The sequence below is a fragment of the Portunus trituberculatus genome, chromosome 41 (assembly GCF_017591435.1).
Source record: "Portunus trituberculatus isolate SZX2019 chromosome 41, ASM1759143v1, whole genome shotgun sequence".
NCBI classification, from domain to species: domain Eukaryota; kingdom Metazoa; phylum Arthropoda; class Malacostraca; order Decapoda; family Portunidae; genus Portunus; species Portunus trituberculatus.
The window spans coordinates 36510186-36530776 of NC_059295.1; the positions used below are offsets into that span (position 1 = coordinate 36510186).

Here is a 20591-nt window from a genome sequence, read left to right on the forward strand (position 1 = left end):
GTGTGTGCCTGGTCTCAGGCCTATCCGAAGATCGGAAACAATGAGCTCTGAGCTCGTTCCGTAGGGTAACGTCTGGCTGTCTCGTCAGAGACTGCAGCAGATCAAACAGTGACTTACACATTCATTATCATTTTGATTTCTGAGTCAGCTCTGCGCGTGTCGAGGACGATTTAAGTCTCGTGTTTGTGCTGTGTCACAAATTTGTGTGTACCATTGGTCATTGTTCTGTCTTAAATGTCATTATTCTTTCCCTGTCTTTGTGCCACCCGTCATCAGTGGTCACCATCTAGAAATTTGACAGACGATCACTACACATAAGTAAACAACCACACGTGTCAGCATCCTCTCCTGTCGCTGTGACGTCTCCACAACACCGGGCTATTGAGTTGGGTCACAATCCGAAAGTGACACCAATTAAGGTAAGCGACAAATTATCATTAAATAGCATTTAAATCATAGTTTGCCCATACAGTTCCTTAGCAGACCAGTCAGAGGTTGTTGCTCTACTGTTACACACTACAAAGTATAGTAGACTTATGAAGGTGATCGTGTACAAGATCTCTTCCATAATAACAATGATGAAATACGGTGGTAAATATTACCTAATCTAGGTCAGGTTAGAACCGTTAGATATCGCCAAGTTAGACAATAAAGTGTCCTGAAGGAGAGTTTACTGATTTCAGTTGGTTTTCTGTGGTATCAAAGATGGCGACCATCACAACAAAGCAACAATAATTCACACGTTTTTCTTGGTAAAAGGTGAGGTAAATTTGCAGTTTCAACCATTATACCTTATCTTGGATTTATTTTTCGCTATGTCTAACAAGCTTGTGGACCTCCTGGGAAACCTAACCTAACCTAACCTTATTAATTTCCGATAGGGTAAATTGGTAATAGAAATGCTCATAGAAGTGTGATCTAGACCGTGAGAATGTGTATTGGTTGAAACTGCGGTAAAAGTACAGAACAGGACCTCTCCCTTTTCTTCCATCCCACCCCCCCCCACCTGCCCCAGCAAGCTTGGGAGGCTATGGGGAATATGGGTTTTAAGGGGGAAAACCAAAAGAGGAGGAACTACTCTATCATCTTGCATGGTTGTTTCAATGATTAGAAAGGAGGTGCCATTCTTTACTTTTTCTGTAACTGCAATAATTCCAGAGGTGACATCTGGCCATATTTGAGCTTTCCTCACCAGAAAACCTTGTTTTCCCATCAAGCAATTATATATGTCTGTTGGGTGTCAAAAAACATTACCGAGTAAATAGAGGGGGCATGTATTGTCTTCATATTTTCTTGTTGTAGGTATTATTTTGATAATCGAGTGCTTCTTGTAAAATGTTAACTCTACTTATTTTTTTGTTATATATATCTATATATCATAGCTCGGATTTTTTTTTTTTTTAACTAGTGTAGCATTTATAAATATCGTAATATATATCATTGAATGGTTAACTTTTCCAAAGGAAAATTATTGCTCTATATGATATATATTGTTTAATTTTGAGATACACTTGGCCCTTGATTTAATGGATCTTGGTTTAAAAGATTTCAGATTTAATGGACCACAAATCTCAATGGGCAAATACCCAACAACGGACATTCTGTCTATTGCTGGATGATTAAGAAATCAAAGAGAGGCAAATGGCAATGATGTCAACTAGAGAGAGTAAAACAAATCAGAAATGCTCAAACAGAATTTATGATTTACACCATGCTAACCATCCATCCTATTGCTTTCATTAAGCCACAAAATACATATAATGTTTATATCTTTAAAAGTTTTGGAGTATATTTATTATGAATTAAATCTACAGTACTTTAATCTAGGCCATCTAGTTATGTACTGGTAGTTGCTTATTTACATTAACACTTTTCCAGTCATCTGTTACATTGACATATTCCAACTTTAGCATTTTGCATAATGATCTACAGTACTTAGTGTTTAAAGTTCCTTCATTTCTGTATGGTGTTCGAAATGGTCTCACTTCATATAAGAAATAAGCAAACAAAAAGGAAAGGATGAATCTATGCCCCACTTGTTACTCATAGTCACGGTAGTATGGAAAGTCTGAATTTTCCAGGTATTTCTCAGTCCACTCCTTGAAGGCAGTCAGTTGTTCCTTTGTCAGGTGGTTCTTCCAGTCACCTGTCTGTAATAGAAAGTGACTTCATTCACAAGAACAATGAAATTCTTTAATTGCCCAAATGGGCAAGCTTGCCAAAAGACAACAGCAGATATTGACTGAGGATATACAGGCAAGAAACTTATAATGCACTATCTGTCCATTTAACTCTATTTATCAACCTGTAAATTGCACTTCCTTTCCTAAGAACTCTCCTTGAGGAGATGGCCATGATAGAGTTCCACAGGGCAAGAGATTACTGTCTTATAAAGGACGAACTGGGGAACACTGGGATGATTAGTGACCAGAATTTGTGCTATGATTGCACAAGCAACAGATGGTACTCTCTGGCTGCTTGGGATGAACCATCTTGGTGTTTGAGAACAAAAGCTAGCATTTCTTCTTGTCATCCCACACAAGTGCCTATACCCAGACTCACAAAAAATGTCATGGGTTTCTTCATTGTGCACAACAGGCCTCAAAGATGCTCATAAAAACAGAATTTGTCATCATAACATCAATAGAATACACACAAGTCTTCAATTCAAAGTTTCAGCCCAGGAACTCTGAGTCTTCCCCACACCTACACTTGTCTGCAGTGCAACAGTTCTGTGTGGCAAATACCACTCTGATAGAAATAAAAGCTTGTCTACCCTACCACTGAGTGGGTGACCTACAGAGGCAGAGGACAGGTGCAGGATGTGGTGAGGGATATCACAGAAGCTCTTTATATATATATATATATATATATATATATATATATATATATATATATATATATATATATATATATATATATATATATATATATATATATATATATATATATATATATATATATATATATATATATATATATGACAGCATACTTGTAGGTAATGTTGAAAATAGTTTTGTAAAAGACTTTGGAACTTCTTTAAGGTCACGGGCTTATAAAATTTAAACATAAAAAATGTAAATACAGAGCATCTGTGATATCCCTCACCATATCACTCACCTGATTTAGTTATAAGAGAAGGATTCTATGGCTGTGAACTCTATCCATTAAAATTTTGTTTGTTTCTGTTGCTTTGGTTCTGTTGTCAGATTTTGTTTCATGGGAATTTTTAAACCTGCATATATATCCAAACCTAAGAGCTACTAAATCTTGTGAATGGTTTTATCTTGAACATTACAATAAGTAACAACACTATTTATCAGGTGGTGTTCTTGTGTGAAAATGGAGGAAGACTATATAATAGAACCAATCTTGCTTTCTGGCTGCATCTGGCTACAGAAATCATGTGTTTGCAGTATGGTCTGCAGCTGCACTAATGTCATTCCTAGTTTTTACTGTAGAAAATAAACAACCATCTTAGTGTGGTCAAACTTGGCATTTATTTTGTATGCAGATGAAGGAAGATTGATACATTTATGTATGTAATGATATTTTAGTATGTTTTTCTTTATTTACTCACATACCTTTCCCTTCCTCATAAATTTGATTTTTTGAGATGCTGTGTTAGGAGCATCAAAAAAGGTTTCATTGTTGGCAGCAGGATTGTTTTTGATTTGGTCAAAAGAGCAGTGATGAGCCAGTGCTTCAACTTCATTGTCACTCACATTAACTTCTAGATAGTCTGCCAACTGTCTTATTACTCCTTGAAGGTTCTGAAACATTATTGCACAGTTAGAAGTTAGGAATATTCTCTCTCTCTCTCTCTCTCTCTCTCTCTCTCTCTCTCTCTCTCTCTCTCTCTCTCTCTCTCTCTCTCTCTCTGTGTGTTTGAAACTAGTGATTGCTTTTTTTTTTTTTTTTTTTTTTATAATTATATACCTACTGGTTAGTTGTTAATTCTGTGATGAACTAACTTATTTCTCATGTTATTAGCTGAAACAATTTGAATTATTGTTTAGAACCTTACAAAATACTTCCCAAACTTTTATGTGAGTAGGTACAGTATTTTATTTAATGCAGTTGAAAGTGAAGAGTTTTGATATGAATACTGCATGGAAAAATTTAGAGAAACAAATTGTCATCATTGTCTTTGGATGACTTCTCTTAGTTATTAGCCAATGAGTTGTACTCTGTGAGGACTTATAGGCAGCATCTGCACATATAGTTTTAGCATGTGATATTCATAAGCTGGGAGTTTGGTGAGTAAGGTTGATATATCCAGTACCAGACTGGCTGGGAATACTAACATAAAATTCTAAAATAAATATGAAACATCAGAAATTTTGAGTTCTGGTATTACCTGTAATTGTTTTTTTGCATGCTATTTCAACATCAAAGCTGTACAATATTGTAAGTTACTGTATTACTGCATGAAATTTAGAATAATGTCAAAGTATTCAATTGCCTTTTTTGCATGATAATAATCATGGTATGTAATCATTATTATTAGCGCATTTTGTTTACTGGAATATCATCTCACTGCAAGTAGAGATATGTGTATTTGTTCGTTCCAAATCAGAAAAAAAATCTTGTCACTTCCAGTGGATTGCAAGTATTTCAGTAAGAGATTAAAGACTGATACATTAAAGACTGATAAGTGCACCACACCAACAACACTTTGTTACCTTCTGCATGTCTTCATATCGTAAAAAGAGGATGTTTTCTTCATTTCTCATCTTCCAGAAGTCAAGGACATGCACCCAGAATGGTGAATAAGACACTGAAGAAGGAAAGTAATTATAACCAGGATTGTGTCCAAGTATATATATATATATATATATATATATATATATATATATATATATATATATATATATATATATATATATATATATACACATACACACACAGGCAAACCCTGCTTAACAAACGTTCACACAATGAGATTTTGCTACAACGAACGTTTCCTTTTACTACCATCTGCTTGTTTAATGAACACCAAACTCGCTTTAATGAAATTTTATCCAGGTAATGTTTTCCAAGTTTGAAAGCCCTGCTGTATCATGCAAGCCGACAGGCTTTTGAATACACCAGTGTCTCTCATGGACAAAACGCGCACCACTCACTCCCCCTAGTTCAAAACAATAACAGCGTTAGCAGTAGCTCGTCTTCCCTCGCTCAACATGCCACCAAAACGCCCTGCAATGTCGCCTAGCATTGCTAAGAAGACCAGGAAGTTTCTTACTCTCGAAGTGAAGCTGGATATTATTCACAGACAGAGAGGCGAGAAAACTAAAAGCATTGCTTTCCACCATACCTTGACTCCATCTACTGTCTCTACTATTTTTAAGTCAGCAGACTCTATTAAGAAGGTTGGTAAGACCATATCTTCCTTGCAAGCTAAAAAAAAAACACCTGAACTCGTGACTCTGCAATGGATAGAATGGAAAGGCTTGTGGAAATGTGGTAGCAACATAAGTTTTGTATGCGGTACAATGATGTGCCCTTTGTTTACGTTCCACAGGTTGCCGGCTAGTGTCTTTCGCGCTCCACTCTCCACTCTCCCTCCCTTCATAAATTTAAGATAATCAACATTACAAAGTTACTTACATACATACATTAGTGTACATTGTAATGACTTATATTAAACTGCCTAAATGTTTAACTTCATAAATTTTACTTTCATTAAATATTTCATGCACTGTACTACGATGCACTCTTGTTTTGTTTACTCTCAATGGAAGTTCAAGTCAGGGGTTAAACTTGTTATAATTGGTTCGCTTGATGAAAATTCGCTTAACGAACATTTTTTTAGGAATGTAACCCGTTCGTTAAGCGGGGATTGCCTGTATATATATATATATATATATATATATATATATATATATATATATATATATATATATATATATATATATATATAGAAAGTAAATTAATTCCTGAAAATGTCCGACTTATCCGACATCCAGCTTATTCGGGTCCAACTTAATCGGGGTTTACACTAACATTGAATTTTTTAACTCTAAGTTCAAGTACTTGAAAATCTGTACCTGAGCCCAGGTATAAGTACAATTACTTGATACCAACCCTGGTTGTAACATAATTAATTAAAATAGGCTACAGATAAAAAAATAATTAATATAAAGAAATTAATTAATATAAAGTTTTCATTAGGAAAAGTTTGAGTTCAAAAGAGGATGTAATTTGCTTGTGTTGTTCTTGTCTTATTTTGTAGCTATATGTAATGGAAATAACTACTGATGACAAGATATGACATTAATGCTTATAAAGACTGAACCACAACACATGCATAGACAGTGGTGTGAAAAGTGAGTTCTTACCTCTTTCATCCAAGAAAGTATCAACAAACTCCTTCATGGTTCCAGAATAACCTTCTAGTTTGCAGTTGTGAAAGAAATAGGAGACACAAACATCCCGTGGATCCCTGGTGACATATATTATCTGAAACAGATAGTCACTTTGTAGATCTTGCTTAATTTGTCTGTTACATGTAGCAGATGGTCAGTGACTCACTCCTCCTGCAATGTAGTGGAGTCTCAAGTTTATATTTAGTTACCTTTGGGTTTTTTTCCCAGAGGTCAGAGGGTAGTAGCTCTTTTGGTAAATGTGACTTGATGGCTCTAGGTGGAGTCTGTTCTTGTACTCTTTTCCAAGAATTACCCAGGTGGGCAGGAGAATCTTCAGGTGCAGAAGGTGGTAGTTTATGTTCAGGTGAGAGCAGACTATCAAACCTATTTATGATTAAAAATGTAGATTAATGGATGTATCACTCAAATATGCAGAGTATTTTAAAGAAAATTTGTTATAACAATATATTACCAACATAGAATATGGTGGATTGAAATTTTAATAGAAATCATAATTATTTATTTGGCTTCATAAAAGAATAAAAATGACAGGAAATATATAGGCCTTCACAAAAATGGGAAGGGTGATATACGTATACATACTCAAAGAATGGGAATCTTTTCATAAGTTCAAGTTTAATATCTGGAGAATCCAAGCCATGAAGAAGACCCCATACAATTTCTTGAGTCCATGTTGTTCCTGCAAATCATAAATGTGTATTGTTCTTGATGATTGATGTAATTCAGGCCTTTAAAGATGCTATAGCTGCTCAGTTATGGTGTACAATTCAGCAGAATGTTTATAGAGAAGCTACAGCTCAATGAACAAGAGTTTTGAATTGTGTATACATTTTATATAAATGAATTATTTATGCATTTGTAATCCAAAGGTCATTGAACTTATCAGTCAATATAAGAGAGATGTTACGTGGCGAGGCCTACATTGAAACCCCTTCCAAAGGTCATTAATTGTAAGTTTCATAATAATCATAGCTAATTACTGACCTCTTTATCCCTACAATCATTTTCACAAACTGCTATTTTTTGCAAATACAGAAGATTTATTTCATTAAAAAAATTGCATCTTGGACTAACTTTTAGCTGATCAGATCTCAAGATTTTATTTATTTTTTCTGCCCTTTCTTTGTCTTCATTATAATCCATAGCTAAATGTTGCATCTCTCTCTGCAATGATTTAACTTTCTCTTGTGGCCAAACTTTTGAGTCTCCCAATTTTTCTGCTATCTGGCTATGGCTTAATTTTTATGTGGTATATATCTCTGACTAGAAGAATATTTTGACTTCTCAGCTTTGAAAGTGGAGCACATCCTGGCTCTTTTCTCGTTTGTTTTGATTGTGATATTTTGGAGACAATGTTCACCACTTGCTTTGGATTTTCTTTCCCTTCACTGACTATCCTGATGAAGTAGCTTTTAACTCTGCTACCCTCCATAACCTAGAGGAACTGGTGCAACACCCTACTGGTATTCATGACTCCTTGAGATATATCAAACATTCAAGACCTTTTTTTGCAACCTCTTCCTTCTGCTTATGTTGTCAACCTTTCTTTTCCTTTAGGCTCCTCTTATTACAAACTCATATCTGTTTCTTGTCCTGTCACTCAAATCTCTCTTCAGGATCTCCCAAGGCAGAGATGTCTCTGGTGCTCTTTGCCTCTTCTAATCATGGGAGGACCTGAGAAGGTATTTTAGTTTTCCTTTGAATGAATACTACTTTCATCAGAGACGAGTACATAACAGAGATAATAGTGTCTATTATGGAGCCATACGTTCCTCGCTCTTTCTCTTGTCTTAAGCCTTCCAAACCTTGATTTAAGACAACCTGTTTTCATGCTATGTATTGTAGAGAGCTGGCCCACATAAGGTACTTTAGACTCCAATTTCCTAAATCCCATGCACTTTATATTTTTGCCCAGAACCATGCTAAGTCTGCTCTTTTCTAGCCATAAACTCCATTAATAGAAAGTGTCAGTCTTTCAAGATCTAACTTTGTCTCCCTGATATAAGATCATAAATTAATAATACCATCTCACATATTTTTTAAACAGAACTCTTCACTTAAATCTTTACTAAAACAACTACCTTGAATAATTCTTGACATGTTTTCTCCTCTCGTACATTTTACATATAGCTTATGTTATCCATAAAATCCTTCACATTGATATTTTCCTTGTTTCCCTTTTATTCTCCAAAACTGTTCCTCCTTGCCAAATCAAACTCTTCCAACTTTGCTTATTAACAATTAGCTTTTATTTTTACTGAAAGTGTGCTTGTTCCTAAAAAGCGTGACTGTTCTAATCCCTCAAACTGCTAGCTTATGTTTTTATTTGCTGCCTCTCTAGAGTTTTTTTTAGTCTATCCACAACATTCCTGGAAGTCTTTGTGTACCACTTTACGACCTTTTATCTGATCATCAGTATGGGGTCTATCAAGGCCACTCAACTGGTGATCTGGCTTTCCTTATTGGTCATCCTTTGTAAGAGTATTGAAAAAACTTTGCTGTTAACATGGACATATCAAACGTTTTGATAGAGTCTGGCACAAAGCTTTAATTTCCAAAATGATCTCTTTTAGCCTCTACCCTTATCACTTTAATCATCTCAAGTTTCATTTCTGACCATTCTGTTGCTGCTTTGATTGATGATCACTTCTTATAAACATATTAAGAGTGGTGTTCCTCAGGGTTTTGTCTTGTTGTTCACTTTATTCCTATTATTCATCAATGATTTAGACCCTGTGCTATTGACTATTGATACCACACTTTACTTTCCCACGTCTCTTCACAGACGTCCAACCCTTCAGGAAGTAAATAGCTTACGTGAAGGCCTGACTTCATTGATCTCCCGAAAGCCATGATTTTGTCAGAGTTAAGTGGGAGTTACAGTCTTCCCCAATTATACAGATAACCACCTTATCTTGTACTACTAATAGACTACTTTTAGATACTTCACGTTACCTTTTCACGTAACCTTTCTTCTTTAAGAAATCTAAAGAATTAGGCTATGCAAACTCAACTTGTTTTGACTGCCACATCCAGCCATGCATTTCATCTTTGATGTTTGTCGCACATTGGCAAATATAAAATAGAATAGAAATATAAGTGCCTAACACTCCTCACCAGTTTTTGGATAGGTGATGACCCAGACATCATCACTCCGGACAGAGAATGAAGCATATTTAGGATACCAATCCTTAAAGGGCGTGGGCATGATGAAACAGTTTGGTCCCACCCCAACTTGATCTGGAGTGAAGAGAGACATTGGGACCTTCAGGGTAGGCATGTCTCTCATCACCTTTCTGAAATAAAAAACACGATTTGTGAAGAAAATTTCATCAAAAGCACCAGCTTTCACGTGTATCAACTCTTCCATCACTCTTCAAGGCACGGTGTTGTGCTCTCAATATAACCTGGATGTCTATGGATGTTTTTGCGTCAAGACTACAGGCATGGATGTCACCATGGCAGAATGCTATTCACGACCGCCATGGTCACAATGACATTCTTTTAAAAACGGCTGGCAAAACGCCATGGATATTGTGAAATCTATATGGCACTCTATGGACACATTCTAGAGGCCTGTTGCTTTGGAGAAAAGCTTCTACAAAAATATGTAATGGTATTAATCATAATTTTGTTTTAAGTGATGAACAAGTAACTGAATAGCAAGGAAATTCTCTCTCTCTCTCTCTCTCTCTCTCTCTCTCTCTCTCTCTCTCTCTCTCTCTCTCTCTCTCTCTCTCTCTCTCTCTCTCTCTCTCTCTCTCTGATTGTGAATAATAAAGATACAGCAAGTGGTCTCGTATATCCATGACGGAAAGATAGAAGCAACTGGCGGATAGGAATGGCACATGATCATGTCGGGGATCGGCTGTTAACACATCATCGTGCTTTGTATAAAGAATGATAGTAATAATACTACTAATAATAATAATCATTATCATCATCATCATCATCATTATTATTATTAAAAATGTCATTATAATTATTATTAATGATAATAATGATAATAAGTTATTTACCTTCACACTTCAATTCCTTGGTGATTTCAAGCCACAGGCTATCCACCACATGCCTGGTGGTGCTTATTCTACTTATTTCATACACGCTCTCTCATAAACTTTGCATATCAGAGGAGCTCAACATCCATCCTGCTCTCCATTCAGTAGCGTCTAACCGCGCGGGTTGAGCAGGCAAGAATGAACCATGCAAACCGGAAAGCGGGTTTAGGCAGGCTGCCGGCGCCGACTCTAGAACTTGTATTATAAGGTTTAATACTTGGCGCGGGTCAGCGCCGGTTGCCCTCGCGGGCAAACCTGCTTTCTCTTTGCACGCACCCTAACTGCGGAAATGGGGAAAAGTCGTTGAGTGTAAATGCGACCAGACAAATATTTTCTATATTAGTACGAACATAAAATTGGTTACGTTGCCTTCTCATATTTGAAGAGAAAATCAAATGGCCATTTTCCCATCTTTCCTTCATCTTCGCTCCTCTCCACCCCCAACCTCCTTATCTAAAGGGGCTATCACACTGGCTTATGATACGCGGAACGCGGGCCATGGTTCTTGGTACGGAACCAGGAACACTATCACACACAAGCTGCCCGCGTTCTTGCTATGCTAGGCAAACGGCCCACCAACCAAGACAAAGCCCTTTAGCCCATAAATTTTCCTGAAAACCCCACATGGTTTAAAAAAAAAAAGCCTAATCAATATAAACCAGAACAAAACCATGCCGCTTATATCTCGACCTGTGCTTTACTGACTGAAGCGTGTCAGGCATACCAGCCGAAGTAGGCTGTTTAGTCACTCATTAATGTAGTGGTGAACGCGGGAGTGGAGGGAGAATGTACAGGTACATACAGTGACATTTCAGCTAGTTCCATGTGATCATGCAGAGAGAGAGAGAGAGAGAGAGATGGTGGGTAGGATTGGGAAGATAAATAATTTTTCTCTCTCTCTCTCTCTCTTACATGTGTTCGCTCCATGTTTAGGGGCATAACCTGACCTCCTTTGTTGTCTATAAACTTTACAACAGTATAGTTATCAATCGCTTTAATAGAAGATTGGATAGATTTATAAATGGGTTGATAAGTGAGATTAGGTAGCTTTATTCATACAGTGACTACCACATGTGGTCTGGTGGCCTCGCAGCTCCCCCTCATTTTCCTAGGTTTTTATGCTCTCTCTCTCTCTCTCTCTCTCTCTCTCTCTCTCTCTCTCTCTCTCTCTCTCTCTCTCTCTCTCTCTCTCTCTCCAAGGAATATGCTACTTAATAGAGTGAACGGCTGTACACGAGACAAAACCCCTTATAAATAGTACAGTGGTCAGACCAACGATTGAATACCGTTTCCTAGTGTGGGACCTATATACACACTTAAACATTGATTACACAAGAAAAAAAATAATACTAAGACATCTACCTAGGTTCATTATAAACAATTACACCCAAACGTTTGGCATTTCAACATACTTTAGATAGAAAATATACATGGATCCTCTTAATTAACATATATGTACCCAAGCGCACAAACTTCTACTCATGTCACCAGCAGTAAACTGGGCTATATAAATGCTTAGCGAATCCTGCCCTCTCCACACCGCAAATGAAGGCTCCATTCCTTACAAAGTCGAAACTCACCCATTGACGGTTTCAGTGTTGTCAGACATATTTGACACTCCGCAACACGGATCGTTCTCTCTCTGCTGGGATCTGTTGCAATACTCCACTGTTGCCACTTGGTTGTTATTGGGCTATCATTACTCATATCCTCGTACTGTGCTGCCAGATGTATGACAAAATAATTCCATCTGGTGAAATGAAGGTGAAACATCTTGATTCGTCATGTCAGTTGAACACAATGAAAAATTAAAAAATTTGGATAAACTGAAAGTCACCGATCGCACGATGGTCAAGTACAAACTAACATCAGATAGAGATCGATATATATATATATATATATATATATATATATATATATATATATATATATATATATATATATATATATATATATAAATGAGAGAAAGAGAGAGAGAGAGGTTAATATATTGATATTCTTTATCCGCAATATGGTACGTCTTATATCATGGTTCAGTTTATACAGAAGCGCACACACACACACACACACACACACACACACACACACACACACACACACACACACACACACACACACATCGTGATACTCATGTACACATACGCAAATAGTGACTAGCATGTACGTAATACACAATCAGACACTTGTGAAAAAACAAAATATTACAATAGTAAATTACAAAATCCAGAATGATGTTTTTTCGATGAAATTGTAATTTTAACAATTATTTGATTGGTAATTCACTGCGAAAATTTTTCCTTGATATTCGACTTCAGTGCATTGAGTGAAGTTGTGGACTTTAGATTGTGCGGCAACATTTTCCATTGCTGGTCTCCTCTAATACTGATAGTCTGTTGAGCACTTGTAGTAAGGATGAGAGGAGAGCATGGAGCTAGGTTATATTGAAGGAGGCGTCAAGCGCCTATCCCACAGTACTAAAAAAGTGAAGCCAGTGGGCGGAGCTTACGATCCCAACTTATTACGAGTACGCTCAAAATATTGTCCTCTCCTGTGTTAAGCAGTAGGAAATTGCCACTTTCTTTTTCAGTACTAGAGGAAAACTAAGAAAGGACTGAGGGATTAACTTATGTAAACCACATTATAGTTTCCTAAACAAGTCATGTAGACCTGTTATTAATGGTGTTAACCCGTTAGCTACCTACTTCGTCACAACCGTCTAAATCTTCGTTGCACAGTATGTCACGACTATTACGATTCTTTTAGGGTCACATTGTATGGTAGGCAGCCTCGAAACATGGACATAAAGACGAAAAATAAGCGTAACTCAGGCCTTCCCATGTATTTTCAATGGGTGGCTGGTAATGTTTTGGGTGTAATGGAGTTAGAGGCAGCAGCAGACTGATAGTGCACTGGCTTCACTTTTGTTACGTTATTCCGCCTTCTGTTATTCAACCTGTTTGGAGGAAAGGCTATGACGTCACCAAAGTGAAGCCGCTGAGCTCCGCCCCCTTTTTGGAAGTCAACCCAATACATTGCTTTGCTGATTCCGCGTGCGACATTCACCCATCTCAACATTTTGCAGTTATGCCGGCTTGCTCGGCGTATGGCTGCACCAGGAGTGACAATGGAGACAACCTTTCACCGGTAAGGTGTACAGATTTTCATGGCTAATCATTATATGGCATGCTAGAAAACTGGGTTAGATCATGAACGCCCCAAAAAATCACGGGAGATTACGTGACGAGTTATTTCATGAATTTCAGTAGCAGTTCATCTTCTGTAAGATACATGTAATCAAATTAGATTAAAGTATTGCAGAGTTATATATATATATATATATATATATATATATATATATATATATATATATATATATATATCATAAGAGTAGTAAACACTCATTATTCTTTTGATATATATATATATATATATATATATATATATATATATATATATATATATATATATATATAGATAGATAGATAGATAGATAGATAGATAGATAGATAGATAGATAGATAGATAGATAGATAGATAGATAGATAGATATATATATATATATATATATATATATATATATATATATATATATATATATATATATATATATATATATATATATATATATATATATATATATATATATATATATATATATATATATATATCATCAGAAGAGTAGTAAATACTCATTATTAACTATAAAAAGTGATGAATGATGTGATAATTCTTCTCGTTTCTGTATGTGAGACACCTCTGCTACAATATTCCTCTTTTGAATGACAGTTATGACTTCAGCAAACAAATAGTAATCAAGTTAATAGAATATACGTACGTAGTTTCTTTTGGCTTCATACTTCATATTAATACATGGTAATTTTCCGAAACATTAAATATTTTGGCAAAAAAAGTTTGAGTAAGGGGATGTTAAGCCCGAGGAAGTGAGACAATCATGGGTCCCTCTTAACCCCTGACCAATTTTATTCATTTATTTATTCAGTTATTTTTCAATTGGAACATTTTGGTATTTTCTATTTCAGTCTTCTTTTTTGCATAGCCTCTGGGTGGCCTCCAGTTAAGTCATTTCAGGGCTGCCATTACCATCCCTTGATTAATCCATCAGTGCATGTATTATAGTACCCAACTTACCTAACCACTATATTGTAGAATAACAAACAGATATGCATTTTCTATAAAGAGATAGGAGGATTTAATATGTAGAATCTTATTATATTAGGATGGTCTCATTTATAAATATAAATTAATACTATGATATATATATATATATATATATATATATATATATATATATATATATATATGACGGCCACCCAACCACACAGCAGGGACACCACACCCAACAACCACAGGGCAAGGCACCAAGGTCCTTACAGCTTCTACAGCCGCTACCAGGGGTGTGGAGTCGGAGTCGGAGTCGAGGAGTCGAGGAGTCAGCTACTTTTGGCCGGAGTCGGAGTCGGAGTTGGAATTGGAGTCAGAGTCGGGGTCAGAGTCAGAGTCGGAGTCGGAGTCGGTAAAAATATGAGCGACTCCGACTCCTTTAACTTTGAGTTCATTTTGAATAAAAAAATTTCAAACCACATACACTTTTTCAAAGTCTGTGCCGCTGTGATCAAATAAATAAGAATTTAAAGTCCGTTCATCCAAACAATCCAGGCCGAAACTGCTAGTTCGGTTGGCAGCCCTGCCCACCCCCGCCGACACTAAACCTTCCCGACACTTAAATTTTCTTCAAGTACATTTATTTTTCTTCACTTAACTCAATAGATATAAAAGTTTATAGCTTGAAGAAAAATAAATGTACTTGAAGAAAATTTAAGTGTCGGAAAGGTTCAGTGGCGGCGGGGGTGGGCAGGGCTGCCAACCGAACTAGCAGTTTCGGCCTGGATTCTTTGGATGAACGGACTTTAGTTACATTCAATATTACTTCCATCCCACAAGTTTTTATTACATCAGATAGTTATAGCAGAACAATAACCATGAATACCATTACTTAATTTAGAGAGTAATTATAGCATGTTATTACATTATATAAAGATAATTTTATTAATTTATGATGATAATTATATAATCGTCAAGTACACTTTTATTATGGATTGACTCGAAAATATGTAAGTATTGATTCTCTTAACTTTCGTCTTTTTTGGGTGTGGCAACTAGCGGGCTTTTTGTTTAATCTTTTCCCTTGGCCACCATCCCTCATGTAAAAAAAAAAAAAAAAAAATTGACTATATCGTTGTACTGTAAAAAAAAACATAAATAAAAAAAAAAATAAATAAATAAAAAAAACGGAGTCAGAGTCGGAGTCGGAATCGCAACCTTCAAATTTCCTGGAGTCGGAGTCTGAGTCCGACTCCACACCCTTGGCCGCTATCGTAACTTACTTACTCATCTGCGACCAAGGAATATACAGAGAGGAAGTTTTGGTGTGTGTTAAAGTTTGGAAGACAGCGAAGGTGCTGCCATCTGTTGGAAGTGGAAAATTGGTCGTTTTACAAAATTGCCGGTCATTTTGCAAAAAGACCAAATTCGTGGTCACATTGCAAAATGACCTAAATTTCTCAACATTTTGCAAAACGACCAAGATTTTGGTCAGTTTACAAAATTATCGTTGGTCAGTTTACAAAATGTCCATACAGTAAGCAGCCAGATTGAAAAAAACATAACCAATGAGTATGCTTAATTGTCCTTATTTTAGGTTCAGCTAATCATCACACACACACACAATCTCTGCTGGCCTCGCTGCCACTCTCTCCTGTTAGAGCAAGAGGCACTGCATTTGCATCTGCTGTTGCATAATACAGAGGGTTTTTTTTAAACACTTGCAGCGTCTGGTCATACATGACTTAGTGCAAGAGCATTTAGCGAATCCCTGACCTTGTCCCATTGATTCTGCAATGGCTACTTCCCACAGACTTACTTCCCGCTCCTGTACAACATCATCAAGAGAAAGGAATTTTTCTAGACATGGAGTAAATTGGTTGCGAGTGTACACTTGTTTAAGCAGGCCGTGTTTTGTACCAAGCTTATATGTGCCATTGTCCAATGCCTGAAAAACAACTGCCTTCACATTAGGAAACTGCACGTCCGCAGTCAACTAATGGAACAAGAACCATCACTGTGTCCCCTACTTTGGCTGGTTGAAATCTCTTCACAGAATTATCGATCATTTTTTGGGCTTGTTTCTGTTGTTCTATGTTGGACTTCATTTGTTCAGTATGAATACTCTGACTGCGACTGCAGATGGAACAAAGCACAGGCTCATCAGCATCGTTATTCATCATAGAACACTGAGTATTAGAGTGACATGGGTTCTCACACACATTGCACACATTTAAACCAAAATATCTTTTGCCACAGGAGATGCAGTTAATGACAGCATATCTTGGTCGTTTTGCAAAATGTTGAGAAATTTAGGTCATTTTGCAATGTGACCACGAATTTGGTCTTTTTGCATAATGACCGGCAATTTTGTAAAACGACCAATTTTCCAAAATGGCCATAACATATATATATATATATATATATATATATATATATATATATATATATATATATATATATATATATATATATATATATATATATATATATATATATATATATATATATATATATATATATATATATATATATATATATATATATATATATATATATATATATATATATATATATATATATATATATATATATATATATATATATATATATATATATATATATATATATATATATATATATATATATATATATATATATATATATATATATATATATATATATATATATATATATATATATATATATATGTTGACTGTCTCGTGACCACTTTTGCCCTTAGTGTAGGACTACCCCTGAAGCCATGGAACATTTCCTGCTTCAATGCCCACGCTTCCTCTCTCAACATACTGCATTACGCTCCCAGCTCTCCGCCCTGGCCATCACAAGACTCGAGCTGCCCACCCTCTTGGCGGCCTCAGGCGTCCACCCCTCCTGGCAACCTGCTGTCCTTTGCCTTACTTGTGCCTTCTTGAGGAAGACCGGCCAGCTACCACGCCTGTGATACCCACACAAGACTACCCTAGGGCTCATAAGGATTCAAAAGAGGCCACGAAGATCTATGGATCCTTATGAGCCATGGGATAATCCTGAGTGGGTATCACAGGCGTGGTAGCTGGCTGGTCTTCTTCAAGAAGGCACAAGTAAGGCGAAGGACAGCAGGTTGCCAGGAGGGGTGGACGCCTGAGGCCGCCAGGAGGGTGGGCAGGTCGAGTGTTATGATGGCCAGGGCGGAAAGCCGGGAGCGTAATGCAGTATGTTGAGAGAGGAGGCGTGGGCATTGAAGCAGGAAATATTCCATGGCCTCAGGGGTAGTCCTTCACCAAAGGCAGAAGGGGTCACAAGACGGACGTAGGCGATGCAAGTGAGCACTGAGCGTAGTGTGGTCCAGGCGGAGGCGGGCAATGGTTATGGTTCATGTGCCTTGCGCTCCTTCCCGTGACTGACTGACTGTTTGAATCTTGTAACGGCGCTCATCCTCACCCGCTGATGGATCCCCCCATCCCTCACCCCCTTACTACCTGCGACCCACTCGCCATCTGTTAGAAGCGAGGTTCCCTAATCAATTCCTCCAGCCCGCCCATTGAACCCGTATATCCTCCCTAGAATCCTTGTCTGCGACAGACCAGGACAGCATTCAGGACAGGGCAGCACAGGGATAACGTTGATGAGGGTCCGTGACTAGCGAGGGAAGCGAGGTACACAACTCACACCAGAGGACTCAGGCAGACTCACTCAGACAGGCAGGACTGGGTAGACGCCGAGAGCGGGGAACCGGCCACCAGCAAGCAACCAGGCCTAGGGCAGAGTGGGGAGAGAGAGAGCACAGGGGGGGGGGAGGCAGAGACAGCGGCACAAAGACAGCCGCCTCACCTTGCAATGCCGCCATTGGCTCACCTCTAAGCCAATCACCGTTGCTTTATCAACGTGCATGGCCATGCACATCTAGTGCCCAATTCCTGTCTCAACAATACCACCTCACTCCAACAAGTCACTACCACCCCCCTTCCCTGCGCCGCCGTAACAATATATATATATATATATATATATATATATATATATATATATATATATATATATATATATATATATATATATATATATATATATATATATATATATATATATATATATATATATATATATATATATATATATATATATATATATATATATATATATATATATATATATATATATAAGAAGAATTTTTTTTCTCTCAAACTTGTCAGTGTGATTCATATTGTATTTGTTCATTTATATTAATATTCACTAGTAACATGATATATGGAAGAATTAAAGGAAAAAAAAAACTTTTACGGACGATTTGCGCACGACGCTACTCAGTGTTTTGGGGTTGACTCGCATAATTCCGTTCACCAAATAGGCTCCGCCCACTGGCTTCACCCTCCAATGAAGAGCGGTATGCAGTGCACGACAGCCTCTCTCCTTTTAAAGCAAGTTCACACGTGCCAATTTGCTACTGAAATTACAAGTCGCTATAAGTATCAACTGAGTCCTTTTAATCGGAACACGTCACACATAGCGACTGGAAAGTATCGACTTGTTGGTGCCTTGGCGGGAAGTGAATGGATACAAACCCGCCTAGATGTCTTCCTTCCATGACGATACTGAAGCGGTGGTTGCTCTTCTTTTGGCGTATCAGAAGAGTCAACAGAAAAGAAAATGCCAGTGGATACATCACTGGCGATCAAATCAAATCCTGACAAGTCTTCAACCTTCACCTTCAACAACATCCTGCACCGAAGGAAACAGTTCTTGGAGAGTGGCAGGAGCTCTTTCGTCGAACGACGATTTGCGCAAGCTTTATTTTTTATTTATTTTTTTTTTCTGTATAATTCATTTCTGGGGTCCCAGATGTGTTCTTTTTCCATCATCAACTATAACATCTTCTCTACCCCCTGAAGACCACATTTTCAAAGTTTACTTCGTGACGTCACGACGTAAATAAAGTCGCAAATCGACTGAACAAATCGAAAATGTTGGTCTTGTTTTGCGACTGGTTTTCTAGTCGCTAGGCATATACCGACTTGCAATTTCAGTCACAAACTGGCACGTGCGTACCTGCCTTTTATCTTTCCTCCAAGTGCAATACCATATATTGTGTTTTGGATGCATTAAGAGTTTTTTTTTTTCTTTTATTTATTTATTTTTTTTTTTTTAGCTCGCTGTTCATAATTTTATTTCCCTGAATGAAAATGGTTGTCATCAGCATATTGTATAAATTTGAACTTATCACCACAACGGATAATGTCATTCATATATATATATATATATATATATATATATATATATATATATATATATATATATATATATATATATATATATATATATATATATATATATATATATATATATATATATATATATATATTAAGAATAGAATGGGACCTAAAATTGAGCCCTGTGCCACCCTACAACGGCCATGAATGAGCTTAGAAGAGCTATTATTGTAAATGGAATATTGCTGTATGTTGCTTAGGTAACTTTTCAATCAATCATGAACCTTGCACGGAATTTCATTATTGGAAAAGTTTTTTATTAATAGATATATTGTGAGGAATGGTGTCGAAAGCTTTACTTAGATCATAAAACACTGTTACCTGGAAGAACTTGTCATCTATTGCATGATACATATTTTAACGTAGTTGGTGTATTGCAAGCTCAGTGGAGAACTCGGGTCTGAAACCAAACTGATAGTTTGTAATTAATGAAAATTCCGTTAAAAGATTCATGTCTTGTCCTCACGTTTTTTTTTTTTTTTTTTCGAATATTTTACTCTTGCTTGGAAAATTTTATCTATTTCATATGAATATGACTTTATCTGTGTTTTTTTCGAGAAGGTATCCTCCTTTATATATATATATATATATATATATATATATATATATATATATATATATATATATATATATATATATATATATATATATATATATATATATATATATATATATATATATATATATATATATATATATATATATATATATATATATATATATATATATATATATATATATATATATATATATAT

The 20591-nt window shown here is 36.4% G+C and overlaps 1 protein-coding gene across 2 annotated transcripts; it reads right to left on the reverse strand.

The window, feature by feature from the left end:
* Positions 1–1681: 1681 nt before the first annotated feature.
* Positions 1682–12288, reverse strand: LOC123517111 (luciferin sulfotransferase-like). Of its 2 annotated transcripts, XM_045277020.1 has the most exons (9): positions 12028–12173; positions 10409–10728; positions 9507–9685; positions 6972–7068; positions 6578–6752; positions 6342–6462; positions 4686–4780; positions 3585–3773; positions 1682–2150 (listed from the first exon to the last, which is right to left on the reverse strand). In XM_045277020.1, exons 3-9 carry the CDS (start codon positions 9676–9678, stop codon positions 2040–2042), a joined length of 960 nt encoding a protein of 319 aa, XP_045132955.1. In that variant the 5' UTR covers positions 9679–9685; positions 10409–10728; positions 12028–12173; the 3' UTR covers positions 1682–2039. The 2 variants fall into 2 exon arrangements, with proteins under 2 accessions (XP_045132955.1, XP_045132954.1); XM_045277019.1 differs by lacking the exon at positions 10409–10728 and having other exon boundaries at positions 12028–12288.
* Between the last annotated feature and the right edge of the window lie 8303 nt (positions 12289–20591).